The sequence below is a fragment of the Anastrepha ludens genome, chromosome 4 (genome assembly GCF_028408465.1).
Source record: "Anastrepha ludens isolate Willacy chromosome 4, idAnaLude1.1, whole genome shotgun sequence".
In the NCBI taxonomy this organism is placed as follows: domain Eukaryota; kingdom Metazoa; phylum Arthropoda; class Insecta; order Diptera; family Tephritidae; genus Anastrepha; species Anastrepha ludens.
In genome coordinates, this window is record NC_071500.1 from 34,830,738 (window position 1) to 34,848,573 (window position 17,836).

The following is a 17,836-nucleotide window of genomic DNA, read 5'->3' on the forward strand; positions in this document are numbered from 1 at the left end:
CAAAAATTAATAAAAATTGTATGGAGTTTCGATTGCCCGGATTTCAGTGTCCGCTAAGTGTTACATTAGTTTGGGGGAAAAAGAAATCTATTGTTTTTCCATTTTTTTCTCTTTGTTGCCTTAACTTGTTAATACCCTGTAGCTCAAAACTGAATGAAAAAAAAACAAAAACGAATTTTTCTAGTTTGAAATAGTACCTTGACCTTGTCCAGATTGCAGTGTCCGCTAAGTTATATATTAGTTTGAGGGAAAAAGAAATCCACTGTTTTTGCATTTTTTTCTCTTTGCTGGCTTACATTGTTAACACCCTGTAATTCACAACTGAATGAATAAGAAAAAAAAAAACAGTCAACAAATTTTTTTAGTTTGAAATGTTACCTTGTCAACGAGCATAAACTTTAAATTGTCTGATCTATACTTTACGAGACATTATCACTATAGCCATGTACCGAGAAAATAATGGGTATCTTTATACCCAAACTAATATTGTATATTGATTATTATTAAGTGATGGTCTGTCTGTCTTGTTTTTGTACTGTCATGTCATGTCTTTATCAGATAGCCAGTAACAAAAGAAACGTTCCATTCTGATTGTAAGTAGTGTGATGGCAGAAATTTGATTAGGCTTATGATCACATATGTATCTATATGTATTTAGTGAGTTTGAGGTATTAGCAGAGAACGTAAATTCATAGAGAAGGCGCAGGAACGAATGGACAGGTTAAATGTCAAAACACATCAAAACGAGGGTAGGAAGTTAACAGAAGAGAGTTAACATAGCGGAGCGTAGTCAACAGAAATAAATATAACGTTTGCATTGAAATGTACAATGCCATGATTTGATGTTAGGGAAAAGAAAATAACAGCAGACTTGTACATTTTTCTTTCATGCTTATTTGCCGTCGGCATTTCGCATGCGCAAATAGATTATTTCTTGTGAGATGAATAAATTAATTCTAAGTAACGCAATAGCACCGTAGGCCTAAGTAGCTAGTGTGCTCTATCAATTAGTGTTATATTTCATATTTCTCTAATAAATAATAATAATAGTAATTCTAAGTAAATATATGCATGCATGAATATGAAATTTTAGGTATCTAATTGACTAAATTGTATTGAATTTAGGTCTATTATCAAAATTATTCAAATATCATAACACAAAAAATAACTTTGTAAACCATTCATTTACATCAAGGTTCATTATTCAGCAAAGTGTTGAATTAATATAACATCTACCATCCATATTCATGTGGGCAGAAAAAAACATGACTTGCCTCAAAACCCAGCTCATACACCTCTCATACAGATCTACATATAAAGAATTCAAAGCAAATAGACAAACGTATGCAAACATATTTCTAATATACATATGTATGTATGTATGTATGCAAATACATTTCTTTTTCATGCTTATTTTCCGTAGGCATTTTGCATGCGCAAATGGCTTATTTCTTGTGAGATGAATAAATTAATTCTAAGTATATGCATGCATGAATGTGAAATTTTAAGTATCTAATTAGCTTAATTGTATTGATATTAAGTGCATTATCAAAATAATTTCAAAATATCCACATAAAAAATTGGCTTTGTAAACCATTCATTTGCATCAACGGTTATTATTCAACAATATGTGTCCTTTTTAAATTTTTATATCCATATGTATGTATATTCATATACTAAATACATAGATATAACATCTACCATCCATATTCATGTGGGCAGAAAAAAATCTTGACCTGCCTCAAAACATAGCTCATATGTATCTACATACATATAAAAAATTTAAAAGCAAATAGACAAACGTATGCAAACATATTCCTAACATATGCAAAAAAAATCATCTAAACGGTATTCGCGTACATATACATATGTATGTATGTATGCATATACATATGAATACATATGTTGGGACAATGTACATATGTACGTAAATGTTTCTATTCTAAGCAAAACAATGAATATTCGTATATACATATAATATAACCGTACATACTTACTTTTGCCCTTACATGTGTATGCTTCCAAAACTAAAATTCTAAGCCTAGCGACTACAAGAACAAAATGCATTCCTAGGCGTAGCTGCTGCGGCCATGATTATTTACCCGCGACGGCGCTGAACAGTTTCAAATATTAAAAAACACAACAAAAGCAAATTCATTGATAAGTTCGAGCTCATATTTCTACCAGCAAAGTACTTTCATTCATAAAACGAGCCGCCCATATGCCAATTTTCGCGACCATTCGAAAATAGTCAATATTGGAATATTTCGCGTTGAATTATTTGTCAATATTTGGTAAATCTTGAATTTTTGTCAAGTCGAGTGGCCGCGGCTCCGTACATATGTATGCATCAATATATGTATGTAAATATGTGTTCTCAATTCTCCACAGCAATAGCAAATCGAAATATTTTTTCTGTCGCAAGTGCTCGCAGCCTCATATGTATGTATGTCTATGGAAGTTCGTAGGCATGTATTTATGTATATGCGTGTTTGCTTTTGCACGTCCATATGAACGATTTTTCATATGCAGATATTCATTTGATTTAGCTGAACGAATATATTGATTTTGTAAGGAAATCCTGTCGAATTAAATTATTGTCGTGATTAAGTGAAAATTGTAGTGGTTTAAAAATCTAGGCTCAGGTGCTACCTGAAAAATAAGATAAAAGGAAAACCTGAAAGAACCTCTAATATCGAATATTTCTCAAACTCTTCCAGAGTTAAATCTTCTTCTACTTGCTTAACTACTCTACAATAAGTTGCAGTGACGGGCGGGCAAGCCCAATCAGAGGCAGCACTAGGCGAGCGACTTCTATTTACTGGCTCTAAATTGAAGCAAGGAAAAGCCCCTTTCAAGAGTTTATATTTTGTAACCAATGTGGGTTCAAAATGGCGTTGGCAAATAAAAACCCTGTCAGTGCTTGACACTTGCACGTTGCAAGCCAAGGCCCAATTCTTACGGGTCTCTTCGTCCCTAGGAAACGCAAAAAGTATAACTTTATCCTTAGGCACGCAGCTCTCGATACATCAGCTCCTTTTTTTCTTTTTTTCGGTCCACTTGTTCGGTGGGACATCATCATAGCCTAATTAAAGTTTTTATTTTAATTTTTACAAAATTTAAATTGAGGTATATTCAGTATAATCATATACATATATAAAACAAGAAACCGCACCCTCCGGGGATTTATAATAGGTCTATTTATAAGTTCGTGCGGTTTTACAACAGATGGCGTAACTTGATTATTATTCCATCGATCCACATTTCCAAACATTCATTGGAGAGCTACTGTCGTAAGGCACAAACGTCAGTATAAGTTTTTTATTTGAAGCGTAAACAACAATATTTTTACCACACTTGAAAATGTCGAATTTCGTGCCAAATAATGGGTTTTTGCGGGGAATTCTTCTTCATTATTTTAATATGAAGAAAAAAGCAGCCGAAAGTCATCGTATCTTGGTGGAAGTTTATGGTGAGCATGCTCTATCTGAGCGAACGTGCCAGAAGTGGTTTGCACGCTTTAAAAGTGGTGATTTTGGCTTGGAAGACGAAGAACGCGAGGGTGCGCCGCCAAAGTTCATGGATACCGAATTGGAGGAATTGCTCGATCAAGATCCGGCTCAAACGCAAGAAGAGGTTGCAAAAACTTTGGGAGTTGATCAATCAACCATTTCCAAACGTTTAAAAGCCATGGGAATGATCCGAAAGGTAGGCCATTGGGTGCCGTATGAATTGAAGCCAAGAGACGTTGAACGCCGTTTTATGGCATGCGAACAACTGCTTCAACGGCACAAAAGAAAGGGTTTTTTGCATCGAATTGTGACTGGCTATGAAAAGTGGGTCCATTACGACAATCCAAAACGTCGGGCAACGTATGGATACCCTGGCCATGCTTCAACATCGACGTCGGCGCAGAATATTCATGGCCTGAAGGTTATGCTGTGTATCTGGTGGGACCAGCTGGGTGTTGTGTATTATGAGCTACTGAAACCGAATGAAACGATTACGGGGGATGTCTACCGACGACAATTGATGCGTTTGAGCCGAGCACTGCGAGAAAAACGGCCGCAATACGCCGATAGACACGACAAAGTTATTTTGCAACATGACAATGCTCGGCCACATGTTGCACAAGTGGTCAAAACATACTTAGAAACGCTCAAATGGGATGTCCTACCCCACCCGCCGTATAGTCCAGACCTTGCGCCATCCGATTACTATCTCTTCCGATCGGTGCAACATGGCCTGGCTGACCAGCACTTCCGTAATTACGATGAAGTCAAAAAATGGATCGATTCGTGGATTGCGGCAAAACCGACCGAATTTTTCACAAAGGGAATCCGTGAATTGCCAGAAAGATGGGAAAAAGTAGTAGTAAGCGATGGACAATATTTTGAATATTAAATTTGTAACCATTTTACGTCAATAAAGTTTCAAATTTCGAAAAAAAACCGCACGAACTTATTCATAGTCCTATTAGTTTTCAAGTAATTAATTGTTAAAATTGTGTAATTTAGCGAAAGGATATTGTTGTTTTGAATACAAGTATAAAAACCAGTAAAAATGCGTTTGTGACCATATATTTTATGAATTGAAGTGAAATTTAGAACAACATACATACATAGTTGTATTATGTACCAATTTATAAGTGTATTGTATTAAAATGCGTGTAAATATTGAAAGATATAAAAGTTGTTCATGAGCCACTCCCTTACATCTCAACCAAGTTTCATTAAATAAATCATTATACTTGGCTTCAAATTACCCATACGGCATTATCCTACACCCGATCCTTTAAATTCAAAAGTTTTTTATAAATATGTAAATAAAATAATGAGAATGTGCGCATTCAAGTTCAATTGGTTACAAGCAATCATAAGAGCTTTTCAATATTTGGCGCAATTTTCATATATGTACATATGTATATACATTTATCTAATCAAAATCAAATCTAATGCAATCATACATTTTTTCCAATATTTGGCGCAATTTTCATATATGTAAACCTAAAATAAATATGTCCTTTGCTAATATATGTATATAAACATGCATACATAAAATTTCGCGCAATTTTCATAACTTAATTACATACATATGTCCTAAATTACGCGCAATTTTTATAAAAAAACCAAAAAGAACAAATCTGTAAACATGCATACAAATCATATGGACATATCAAATGAACAAATCTGTTCTGTACGCAAGCAAATGTAAGCTAATGTAAACTAAATTTTTTCACACTTGCGTATCACTCTCTCCCTCTCATTTCTCTCCGGCAGCCATATTAATTAATTTCCTACTGTTAACTTGTGCTTTCCTACCCATATTTTGTTAGGAGGAACGGGCCGGGACTGCGCCTTCTCTATGAATTTACGTTCTCTGGTATTAGTATGCGTTATGCCAATTATCTGCTACGAAACGACTCGGATTTACAGTAGGCCAAGAGCAAATTTGTGTGCGTAGTTTTAGACAAGTGGTCGTTAATGTAGCTGAATATACTATACTGCTATATCTAGGCAATTTCATTTTTCACCGAGCCGTTACTAGGAACAATCTTAATATTTTTCTAATCAATTAATATAATCACCGTAATTGAGCAATCATAAAAATTTATTTTACAGCGGAGTGAGGATGACGTTTCACAGTTTGATACAAGATTTACTAGGCAAATTCCGGTAGACTCCCCAGATGAAACAACGCTCAGCGAGAGTGCAAATTTAATATTTCAAGTAAGTTCACATTGTTTTTATATATAATTGTATTCATACCCTGCAAATGTTTTTACTATGTTTTCTGTACATATAAGATCCCGCTTATGCCAGAAACATGAATGTGAAAAATGAAATGAAAATGTTTGGAAATCAAGTTTGAAAGTTTATTGCTCTCTGAAGATTTCTGATATAAAAAATTGTTTGCATTGGCGGGATATAAATCCGGGTCGTTCCGCTAACGTAGAACCGACTAGAACGAAAAAAAAATTCTCCAGTTTAACTGCAACGGACTTACGAGTAAGGTCGACGAGATAGTCGACTTTATGAACCGGCACAGTATCAAGATAGCTGCGGTCCAAGAAACAAAGCTGCACGCTAGGTCATCTCTGATCACCAGGGATGGCTATAACGTGCACAGACACGATCGCGAGCGAGACAACGGTGGTGGCCTAGCGTTTATAGTCCACCACACTGTGCAGTATCGTCTTATCGATGAAGGAACCGACCCCAGGGACAGCACCTTAGAATGTCAAGGCATAGCTGTCCGGTCAGGCGATTCCGAGCTCGAAATTTTTAATATATACATACCCCCTGTCACCTGCTGCCCGGCAGGATATCACCCTGTTATAGGTGCGCTCATCAGAGGTGAAAACCGATTGGTTGTAGGTGACTTCAATGCGCATCACGATCTTTGGCATTCAAGCCTGCCAAATGATCGTAGGGGACAGCAATTGGCAGAGCAGATAGACGACTCGACATTCAGCACTGTGAACGACGACGCCCCCACCAGGGTAGTGGGCAATTGTAGCAGCTCGCCTGACCTAACAATAGCTAGCGCGGGTCTGATAAATAGCATAACGTGGCGACCTATGCTATCGCTTGCATCAGACCACTTGCCCATTATCGTCTCGATCGAGAGACCTGCCGATTTCGTTTCCGCGAATCACCGGTCCTATTTTAACTTTATAAAAGCTAATTGGGCCGGCTTCACGGAATTCACCGAGGACACCTTCGCCGCTCTTCCCATCCCCACTGATGTGCGCGTCGGCGAACGCGCATTCCGCAAGGTGCTCACAGCTGCTGCGGCTCGCTTCATCCCAGCTGGATGTTATAAGGACATCCGTCCCCACTTCCCAGCAGAAGCAGCCAGTTTAGCAAACGAGCGTGACCACCTACGCCAGGCCGATCCCGGGGATCCCCGCATAAGGGATCTCAATTTGGAGATCCGGCAACTGGTAAATCAACATAAGCGGACTAAATGGGTTGAGCACCTGAAGACTTGTAACCTCACCTCCGGAGTGAGTAAGCTCTGGTCCACCGTTAGGTCCCTGTCGAACCCGACGAAACACAACGACAAGGTGGCTATCACCTTCAACGGTTGTACTTCGTCGGACCCGAAGAGATGCGCGAGCTATTTTAGCCGGCTGTTTACACTGCATCCTCCGGGCGACAGAACCAAACGTCGTGTTACCAGAAGGCTGCACAAACTGACGAACGACAGTGCGCCACTTACTTTCTCCGGTGATGAGGTTCAGGGGGCCATCAACAAGTCGAAATCATCGAAAGCCATTGGCCCTGACGGACTTAACGCGCTGATGCTGAAGCATCTGGGACCCCTGGGAGTAGGATACCTCACAAGGGTCTTCAATCTGTCTCTGGCCACTCTCATCATCCCTGACAAGTGGAAAGCAGGGAGAGTGGTCCCACTATTGAAACCTGGGAAACCCGCCAACCAAGGGGAGTCTTATCGGCCGATAACTCTCCTTTCCCCAGTAGTGAAGACACTTGAAGCCCTCCTACTCCCACTCTTCACGACCCACCTGGCCCCAGCCCCACATCAGCACGGATTCCGACGAGTGCACAGCACCACCACGGCACTCACCGCCATAAACGCCCAGATAAATCGCGGGCTTAACCAAAACCGCCCCTGCGAGAGGACTGTCCTAGTAGCGTTGGACCTAAAGAAGGCTTTCGATACAGTCAGCCATTCCACGCTACTAGATGATATTTATCAGTCGACACTCCCGCCAGGGCTGAAGAGGTGGTCCGCGAACTACCTGAGCGGTCGGCACTCGTCAGTGATTTTTCGAGATCAAATGTCAAAGCAGAGGAAGATTAAGCAAGGCGTACCGCAGGGTGGTGTCCTTTCACCCTTGCTTTTTAACTTCTACATCTCGAAGCTCCCCCAACCACCAGCGGGAGTTTCCCTGATCTCATACGCTGACGACTGCACGATAATGGCGTCGGGCAATGACATCGATGGCCTGTGTTCCAAAGTGAACAACTACCTCACCGACCTTCCTCGCTTTTTCACTGCGAGGAATCTCCAACTTTCCCCCACTAAGTCCACGGCGACCCTTTTCACCACCTGGACAAAGGAGGTCAAGCTGTCCCTTAAGGTAAAAGTCGACGACACACCAATTCCGACTGTGAATAACCCCAAAATTTTGGGTGTAACCTTTGACAGCTTGCTCTCCTTCTCTGCGCACACAACCGCAATTGCCACTAAAGTCCAAAATCGCAACAAGGTCCTCAAATCGCTGGCCGGCAGCACTTGGGGCAAGGACAAAGAACTGTTGCTTTCGACATTTAAGGCAATTGGCCGGCCGGTTCTAAACTATGCTGCGCCTGTCTGGTCGCCTGGTACTAGTGATTCGCAGTGGATAAAGCTTCAGACATGTCAGAATACCGCCATTCGGACAGCGACCGGGTGCCTCCTGATGTCACCCATACAACACCTGCACAACGAGACACAAATGCTCCCAGTCGCGGAGCACAACAAATTGCTCAGCAAGCAGTTCCTGCTGGGGTGTTACCGCAGGTTTCACCCCTGCAGACACCTGCTTGAGCCTGAGCCGCCTCCCAGGCACGTCACTAGACACCTCCTCGACTACGCTGACGAACTCCAGGACAAAACTGACCGAGACCTACTGGACCGGACAGTATTCAGACAGTCAATAAACGACATTCACCGGGAGTCCGTTACCACCTTCATGAACTCCCGTCCCGCGAATGCCGTAATCGGAGTCCAACCACCACCCATTGCAGATGAAGAGCTCCAGCTTCCCCGTGAGACTCGTGTAACATTGGCACAATTGCGTTCCGGATATTGTAGCAGGTTAAACTCCTACTTATCCAGAATTGACCCCGACATACCAAACACATGTCCGGCATGTGAAGGTACCCCGCACGACACTATCCACCTCTTCACATGCCCCCTTAATCAGACTCATCTAACCTCCCTCTCCCTCTGGACCCAACCCGTCGAAACAGCATGTTTCCTGGGCCTACCCCTAGATGAGCTAGACGAAGACGACAGATGATATACCTACACTGACAGGGCTAACTATGCTGTTAAAACAACAACAACAACAAAAAAAAAAAATTGTTTGTGGTTTCTTTAAACGCATAATATTCTGGGTTTTGGAATAACATGCAGGGTTTGATTGAAAAGTAATAAGCCTCGCGGAGCGTCTGCCAAGCGATCAACCGAAACCGGTCCCAGTTCGCTGGCAACAGCGGTGCAGTCAATATCGCTCCGCGCGTGAAAGCTGTTTTAAAAGTTTGTTAGGATTTTGCAGTGGCGAAAATGCATCGATCTTTGGAGCAACGTTACTCGATCAAATTTTGCGTAAAGCTAAACAAAACGAGTACCGAAACCATTGGGCTACTCAATGAGGCTTACGGGGACCAATCTCTGTCCAGTGCCCAGGTAAAACGGTGGCACAAGTCGTTCAAGGAAGGCCTACGTGAGATCAGTAAAGAGTTAATTTCCCCCTCCGGACTTCTTCTTGTTCCCGCGCCTGAAAAGAAAGCTGAAGGGGAGGCGTTTCGACTCCATCGAGGCGATCCAAAAAACTATGACAGCCGAATTGAACGCGATTCCGGCGGATGAGTTTAAAAAATGTTTCCTGCAGTGGAAGGACTGCTACCAGCGGTGTATTGATGCTCAAGGGTCCTATTTTGAAGAATATTAGTTGTATAAGCCAAAAGGTTAAAAAAACTGCTTAAAAAAATAAGGCTCATTACTTTTCAATCGAACCATGTAGAACATCCAAGAGTTAATCAAGTTAAGCCATTATCTCTAAATTGGAATATTTGCACAATCATGCTTCTGGCATAAGGGGTTCGATATATCTACTCGAAAAATATATTAACACCTCTTTAAAGAAAGAAAAGTTGGATATTCTGATTTGTTTTATTTCTGCGTGATTAACAAGCATTTAATTTTCACTTATGAAAGTTGAATAGCACGTCAAAAATCTGCATAAAAAATTGTGGGAGATTGAGAAAATCAACAGGTTATTTTATACTCAGTACATATTTTTCATTAAGCTTAATACATATCTGCAATAAATATTAAAATTACTTAGCCTAACTCTTAAACATAAAACAACATTATTAAATTAAGCTGCAGCACATTGGAAATGCGGCTCTTTTAATGGTATACCCGTGGGACCATCTGTATACTCGCAAAAATTCAAACCGATTCGTCGGAATGGATGACATTTGCTCTTAGGATTGCCCCATTTACCCTTAAATGACAGCCATGATGGTACCAGGGCGCGTCCTAGGAAATATTATTTAAATTACATTCAAAAATAGTCGCAGTTTAAATTCATTAGTTACCATAGGATTTTAAATTCTTATAAGTAATATCCACCGATTTCCACGTATTCCAAGGTGTTCCAAAACCGTTTATGTCATACAGTCGAGCTACTTTGACAAAACGATGTTTTCCTGGTGCAGTCCAAAGGCCGTGTGAACCCTAAATACGAAAATCAAATATGAATTAGTTAATGATTCTTATAGTTAATCTTCCTTACTTTTGCTGCAAAGAGTACTGGATGATTATTAAATGTGGTAACAGTTTTTGGAAAATTTGGTCTTTGTAATATGCCTTTGCGTGTTTCTTGTTTTTTAAATTCAAATGAACCGGTTAACCGATTGTAAGAGTAGTATGCGCCTGCGTCGTGTGCTGAAACGTACATTGCTTCTGGTTCAGCACCACTAGTAAAATATAAACTCATATGTTCCCAGTCCCCAATGTGACTGCCAATATCTTTGCGATGCCCCAAACAGAAACCATAAACTGCTGGAAACGGAATGCTACCGAGTGGTCCTAGGCTCAGCGTGCACATAGTTTTGCCCTAAAAAGTAAAGAATTGTAATTTTAAAATTGTTAATAGATATAACCACTAACCTGACTATACGGATAAAACATCCAGTAAGTCACATGAAAGCTAGGCACATTTTTACGTCTCTTTCTATTGCTTTGGTTATTGGCATCAATGAAAAGTGGTCCTTCTGTTGCGAAATTGCTATCTATATCGTTGTTATAATCCTCCAAAAGCTCTTGGGTTGGCATACTGAATTTTACATTGTCTGCCAAATTAGCTATGAAATTATTCACTTTCCCGCTACTGTCTGCTTTGATTGGTGCATCTGTACTCGGTGCATTTACATGATTTGATTTCTCAACTTCAATGGGATGACTTTCGCCCAGAACAAGATCGTCATAGGGTTCTACAACTAATCCTTTTGGCGGTAGATTGAGCAAAATTGGTGGTGACAACGCAGGAGGCGAATCCACTGGTAAATTATTGTGTAGAGTATTCCGTCGGACGCGTTTGAATTCTGGATAAAGACGCGATGAACGGCGCACGGTGTCGTTACGTTCATACAGTGGATCAATGGAAACCGGTATGTAAGGTCCGCGTGTGCTACTTACTGCCAGCAATGACAGGGGCGGGCTTTGAAAAGTAGATGTTGCACTACCACCGGGAACGAATCTCTGCGAGCCGGTTATTTTTATTGGTTTTTGTTGAGAAATATTAAATTGGGCAGCGTGCATTGTTGGCGAAGCCGACGACTTTAAGGTAGATGCCTCTACTGCCTCATTACAAAGCGTAACTACGGCGTAAATTGGTACAGGCGATTCGTTTGGGTTACGTCCATAGATAAAGGATTTTTCATTTTCCAAGAGCTCGTCTATTTTGAGATTATAAACATATCGTAAATTGTTATTATATGCGAATTAATGCAAACGAAGGTTTTAGCTATACTCATTTGTTTAAAGAAGTGAAAATCTTCAATATATTAATTTATTGCTTGACCACGCTAATTTTAAGGTTCTACTTGATTTAGTCAATTATCAAGAAAAGCCCAATAGTTCGGAGGACATATGTATGTATGTACGTACATGAGTTTTCTTTATCTTACCGACTTCCGTATTTGTCACTAAATATGCCTTTTTCGAATCATCGCCAATTGGCATGCCAGGTATAAAAGTTTTGCCTTTATCCATGGGATGTACATGGTTAAGAAATTCTTCAACTCCGAGAGGCATAAATTTCTCCTCTGGTGCCAACCATACAATTGGTGCCCATTGTTTAATTATACGATCAACTGTGAATACAAAGACGATTAAATGTATGGAAAGTTAAAAATATAATTTATTATATTGCATAATGAGAAATTGGCTATTATGTCAAAAAGTGTAAACAACAAATTAACCCTTTGTGGAGCATGTGACATTTTAGCTAAAGACCATTGCCATTTTTATGAAAGTTAAAATTGCCTCACAGCACACCGTTTGTAATTCTTTTCATTTAAAATCAAGCACGCAGCTCACTATTTAAAGTTGAAAATTTTTAAATTATGAATTGTACAGGTTTGATAATTAATATTTCAGTCGCAGTTCATAATAGAGAGAAATGTCGAAATCACTTTGTTGAATGTGCCTTGGGACGAAATAGTTAAGCGCTGTCAACTAAATTTTTTATGTTTTTGGTTTACACTTAATTCTCTAAATTACATAATACTTGTTTGGGAAAAAAAGAAATCCATTATTTTCTCGGTAGATGGCTGTAGTGATCGATATTTCGTAAAGTATCGATTAAATAATTCCAAGTTCTTGCTCTTTGTCGTTTGCTGTTTTTTGTTTGTTCCATTCAGTTGTGAGTTACAGGGTGTTGAAAATGGAAGTCAGCATTATTATTTCTCAGGTCGGTTCCTAAGAACACTGCTATAAAGGAATTTTTCAGAAAGATGCTGAATTATGAGATGGGTAGTTCTAAGAGAATTTCCAGTGAACTTTCAATAATTTTCTTGAGAGAGCCAAAAAAATAGGCATGTTATACACCATCCTATACGGTTCGAAACTATGCAATTTTTTATAAACAAATATAATTATAGTAATATATATTAAATAAAATTAATTTAAAAAAATATTAATTTTTTTTTTAAGTTTAAGATTAAAAAATTTGATATTGATACCTCAGAAGTCTCAATCAGTCCAGATTTTGTTGAAATAGTATAATTTTTTTTTTAAACCTATCTTCCAAAAAAAGTCAAATAGAAGGAAAAATATCATTATTTAAATTTCGATGATTAAATTTTCGGACATTGTAGACCATATGGAAAAAAATCTCGCGTATTCGTTACATTGAAAAAACGCTGCATCGTCAGGATATATGTTTATTAAAATTTAATGAGATAAAAACTGCGTAACCAACTTTTTTTTAACGATGCAAATTTTTCGAATTTTTTTAATTTTTGTAGTCACATTTATTGTAGAATGAACTATTTTTATAAACTATTAATGAACATTAAAAAGGAAGGACCTGACTCGTTACTGGGTTGTTCGCATAACATCGACCTTTCACGACATTCCATAAAATGAGATAACGGCGTCAAAGTGCAGGTCCGGGGTGGCCAATTGACATCGATTAACAAACTTGGCACGCAAAATATTGCTGTGGCAAGGGTTGCGTGGCATAGGACGCTATCTTGCTCAAACCAAATATCGTCCATGTCTTCGATTTCTGGCTACGAAAAATCTTTCATCATACCTGTGTTCCATTCCCCGTTGACGGAAAGAAAAGAAAACGGGTGAATGATTCCACCGCTCCAAAATCTGCACCAAATTAACACTCTCTGAGTGATCATTGGCTTCTCGATGATCACGTGCGGGTTTTCTGATCCGCTGATACTTCAGTTTTGTTTGTTAATAAAGCTACCGAGCAGAAAATGCGTTTCGTCAGAGATATGTTACATACAGATTTTATGTAAAACTTTCTACTGTATGGAGCACTCTGTATAGGGTAAAGCTAGTAGGACGATTCGAGTCGGTTCAGAAGCATTCCGTTTTAACCCGTAAGCATGTAGAGAAATGTATCCAGGTCGTTTCGGCAACGTATAATATGTCGTTACTAAATAGGACTTAAACCTGTTGCTTGCCCGAGTTAAGTTTATTTAACTGTGGCTATAAATCCGATGGTTGTGTCTCATATAAAATAAGAGCATTTGTCTTTCGAATATAGCATTTTTTTCCAAGAAAAAGTTTCTCATAAAAAACATTTGTCGTTCACTGGCTTCACAAAACTGGCAGCTTCTCCCTCATGAAGGAAGAAATCGAGATTCCCAACATCAGAGACGTTGACCATGTAGATTTGGTTAGCGTTTATTTGTACCAAAAGTGCCTAAAATTTTCACTTTCCCGCATAATTTATGTACATACATATATATTCATATACATATATGTATGCATGTATTTTATTTTATTACTTTGCTATGGGATCTTATTTCTTATTTGTATATTAAGCGCGAGTTTAGCAAAGTAAACAAACTGTCGTTTCGCGCAGTCGAACACATGGCCAACGACTCTATCGACTTGATCGACGTATTGGTTTAATACAAAAGTAACGCTTAAATAACTGGTTCCTTCGCATTGTGGCAAATATATCAAAAACCTTAGTGTATTGTCAATGATAACAGAAATTTCACCCAATTTTTTACAAAAAAAGATCAATGCGAACAGCGATTTGTGCGCTTGATCAAAGTGGCTGTGCTGAGTCACTGCGCGTTGATTACCAAAGAGCAATAAAAGTAAAAAAGAAAAATGTGTTCAACTTAAAGGTTGTTAAAAATTTTGCGAACTGATAAAAGCTCGTTCTTGTGATGTCCTCTGCAGAAGCTGTTTTGATCTAAATTATTTTATAATTAATTGTATAATTTTTTTTAACGAGTTTTGTTTTTTGTTTGACGTTAGAGTGAACAAAGAGTCTTGCTCATTCTACGTCGGTTTAATGGTGTATGCCAAAGTTGCAGTATAACCGCAAACCAAAATAGTTTTTTAAAATTTGTGCAATGTTGATGAATTGTAATTCAAAACCATGATACGAAACCATACCTACTTCTTTATCTAATGAAGAAAACGGTGTGTGTAATCCATTGCGATGTTGTGTTCCACTGCTCCAGGTGCCAGGGCCACTGCCAGTGGCAGTGCCAGTGGTCAAAGGACTTTCAATAAGGTTGCTGATAATTTCATTGTCATTTCTTCTAATATCATCAAAGAGCACACCACTAGTGGGTCCTGCTTCTGTTGCAGCAACCACTTGTGCGGCTGATGCTGTAGCTTTGTACTCAGCTACACTGTTAAGTAAAATAACTGCGATAACCACAACCAGTTGGAGTAGGTCGTCGTAACGTCTGAGGTGTTTGGTTGAAAGTGAATGATGGTGCAGTATTTGTTTTTGCTGTTGAAAGTGCTGGCAATTTCGATGACAGTTTCGTTTTCGCTGAAGGTACCACCGATTATTTGGCATTTTGCGGTGCTGATGCCGATTTGTATTTGTTTGGTATTTTGTTAATATATTTATATGATTGTTTTTTCTATGTTTCAATGTTGAAGAAATAATAGCAAACATTAGCAATGCACACGAAAATGAATTTTGTTAATTTTTATTTATTGGTTTATTGACATTCAATACCCAAACGTCAACTGCGGCAGTTAAGCTTGTATTTCTTGTTGCGTGTTGGCTTCTTTTTTTGATTTCGTTAATGAACCACATTTTCTACAGATTCCAACTTTATTGATTGTATGAATTTATGTATGCGTATCAATTAAGGTTATTGTAGACTTCAGTTCCAAGGCTGTTTCTCTTATATATGGATTATGTAACTATGCTACTACGTCATATGTTTTTTTATTATAGTTGTTCGATGAAATGAGAGAAAGTTATTGTTCTATATCATCGTTTGCCGTTACGTAAATAATCAAGTGTGCTTAAGAAAAAATTATATAAGCCACCTATTTAAGTGAAATCCCTATCTCCTTCACAGTATTTTTTAAATATGGTAATTGGCTTAAAATATTGGAATTTGTGTAATATGTACTATATATAAAGTGCCTCTTCTCGAAATATGAAAATACCTATGATTTTCGATTTAGGTGTTTGTTATTTGTGACTACGAATTTATAAATGCGTGTCGTCCTATTCTGAAAGGTTTGTCGACAAGTTCGCGATATACCGTTTTACACAAGAAAGTTCTCTTCTATGAATGTAACATATTTTGTAGATTCACGGTAATGGTTTGTTAATTTGCGTTTAGAAATTCTTGATGTTAAAAGTTAACCATGGTATGCGTTATCCAATGCGAATGTCTTTTTAACGACCATATTTTCAAGTGACATTGAATGCATATATACAAGTAAAGGGCCTAATACCCAAGCATGACTCAATCTTACGGTATGTCACATGACGATTTTACTTGTAAACAACACAATACTATACTTGTATGGCAAAACGTTCTGAGTGCGACAAGCATTAAAAATGTCAAACCATATTAATGGTAATTCTAGATTTGACATATTGAGATTGGAACTGTCCCATGTCGAAATTTAAGTAGTAACCTGCGCATTCACCCTTATCTGATAAAATCTGCATATGATAAACCAAACAACGTTCCCTGTATGACCAGCACCGTTTCAGGAAGGGCACATTTCGTTTATTTTCTGATATAATTTCTCACATTTTTACCTTAAAATCCGACAAGTTGAGCTTTGGTAAAAGTAAATTTTATAACTAACAGTTTGCAAGTTCAATTTGGCTTGATCTTCTTTTCCAGGAAGAATCTGCTGGGACGTACCTATAAATTTTACCTGCGTGGAACTTCGTGTTAAAAAGTTTCGTTAATATATCCCTATTTGCACTCGAGATATCGTGAATCAGTGTTGCCCAACAATTTCTAATGGGCGTGCAAGTCTCATGCATTCATAAATTATTCATTGGTACATTCATTATTACAATACATTCATTGGTACAATTCAATGAAACTTGGTACACATATTTGTCCAAGATAGTTTGGTATTGGCGGCCGCCGTATCCGAATGGGGAGAACGTAGGTTAGAATCTCGGTGAAACATCAAAAAGTTTATTCTAATAGTGGTCGCCCCTCGGCCGGCAATGGCGAACCTCCGAATGTATTTCTGCCATGAAAAAGCTACTTTGTGGAACAACATAATGATGCACGCCACAGAGCTCGGCCAAACACTCAAAAAGGGTGTGCGCGCCAATTATATACATATATATATGTATATATAGTTTGGTATTGAAATTGCTCAAAATCTGTTATAACCAAAAAAAGGATACACGTAAATGGTAAAAGTTGCTGTTATATTGCAAGAAACCTGAATGTTTCAGTAAGAGCAATAGCTAAAACCCAAATGGTGCATCTGATTTGTTCAGTCCCAATAAGAAATATCTCCCAGAAACCCGCCAGGGTGCCAGGATGAGAGATCTGAACCGAAAATATTAAAACACTGTCGAAATGCACACAGCCTTAACAGAAAACGGAAATATGAATATTTCTGTAGAAAACGTTCTGTGAAAACTGCTGGCTTAAAAGGCTTTGCTCATCACTAGAAAGCAAAAGCAAATTAGACTCTCTTTCGATAGATAACAAGTAAATTCGACAGAAGAGGATTAGGTGAGTTTAATTTGGTCAGATGAAATAAGAATGAACCGTGTAGGATCCGACTGCCTTCGATGGGTGGGGAAAGAACCGAGATTCACAACATATTACACCAACCCTTAAATTTAGTGGAGTGTCCATAATGGTGTGGGCTGTATGTTCGCGCAAGATGTTGAATCTTTTGATAGGATAATTGGAACAATGAATTCTCAATATTATAATGATATTTCAAGTCGAAAACCTCCCATCTTATTTTTTCCTTGTTCACTCCTCTCCGGAGCATAGGACCTCGACCAGACTCTTGTCTTGCGTTGGTTTCAATAATATATTTGATTTCTGACAGGGTAGGTGATTAGCCTGCCACTACC

The 17,836-nt window shown here is 38.5% G+C and overlaps 2 protein-coding genes across 7 annotated transcripts in view; one reads left to right on the forward strand and one right to left on the reverse strand.

Moving 5' to 3' along the window:
* The window catches only part of LOC128861607 (ribosomal protein S6 kinase beta-2), a 49,516-nt gene that overhangs the window by 18,274 nt on the left and 13,406 nt on the right, over nt 1-17,836 (forward strand). For all 5 annotated transcript variants that reach the window (XM_054099855.1, XM_054099858.1, XM_054099856.1 and 2 more), the window contains exon 10: nt 5,622-5,729. In XM_054099855.1, coding sequence (XP_053955830.1) covers nt 5,622-5,729 — 108 coding nt within the window. The remainder of the gene's footprint in view (nt 1-5,621; nt 5,730-17,836) is intronic.
* Nucleotides 9,899-17,836, reverse strand: part of LOC128861606 (uncharacterized) — a 49,732-nt gene continuing 41,794 nt past the window's right edge. Inside the window, exons 1-6 of one of the 2 annotated variants that reach the window (XM_054099852.1) lie at nt 14,905-16,012; nt 11,934-12,119; nt 10,915-11,702; nt 10,538-10,861; nt 10,341-10,479; nt 9,899-10,281 (exon numbers count right to left, since the gene is read on the reverse strand). In XM_054099852.1, coding sequence (XP_053955827.1) covers nt 10,118-10,281; nt 10,341-10,479; nt 10,538-10,861; nt 10,915-11,702; nt 11,934-12,119; nt 14,905-15,421 — 2,118 coding nt within the window. In that variant the 5' untranslated portion in view covers nt 15,422-16,012 and the 3' untranslated portion in view covers nt 9,899-10,117. Of the gene's footprint in view, nt 10,282-10,340; nt 10,480-10,537; nt 10,862-10,914; nt 11,703-11,933; nt 12,120-14,904; nt 16,013-17,836 lie in introns of those variants that run through there. The other variant, XM_054099853.1, reaches the window with a different exon arrangement.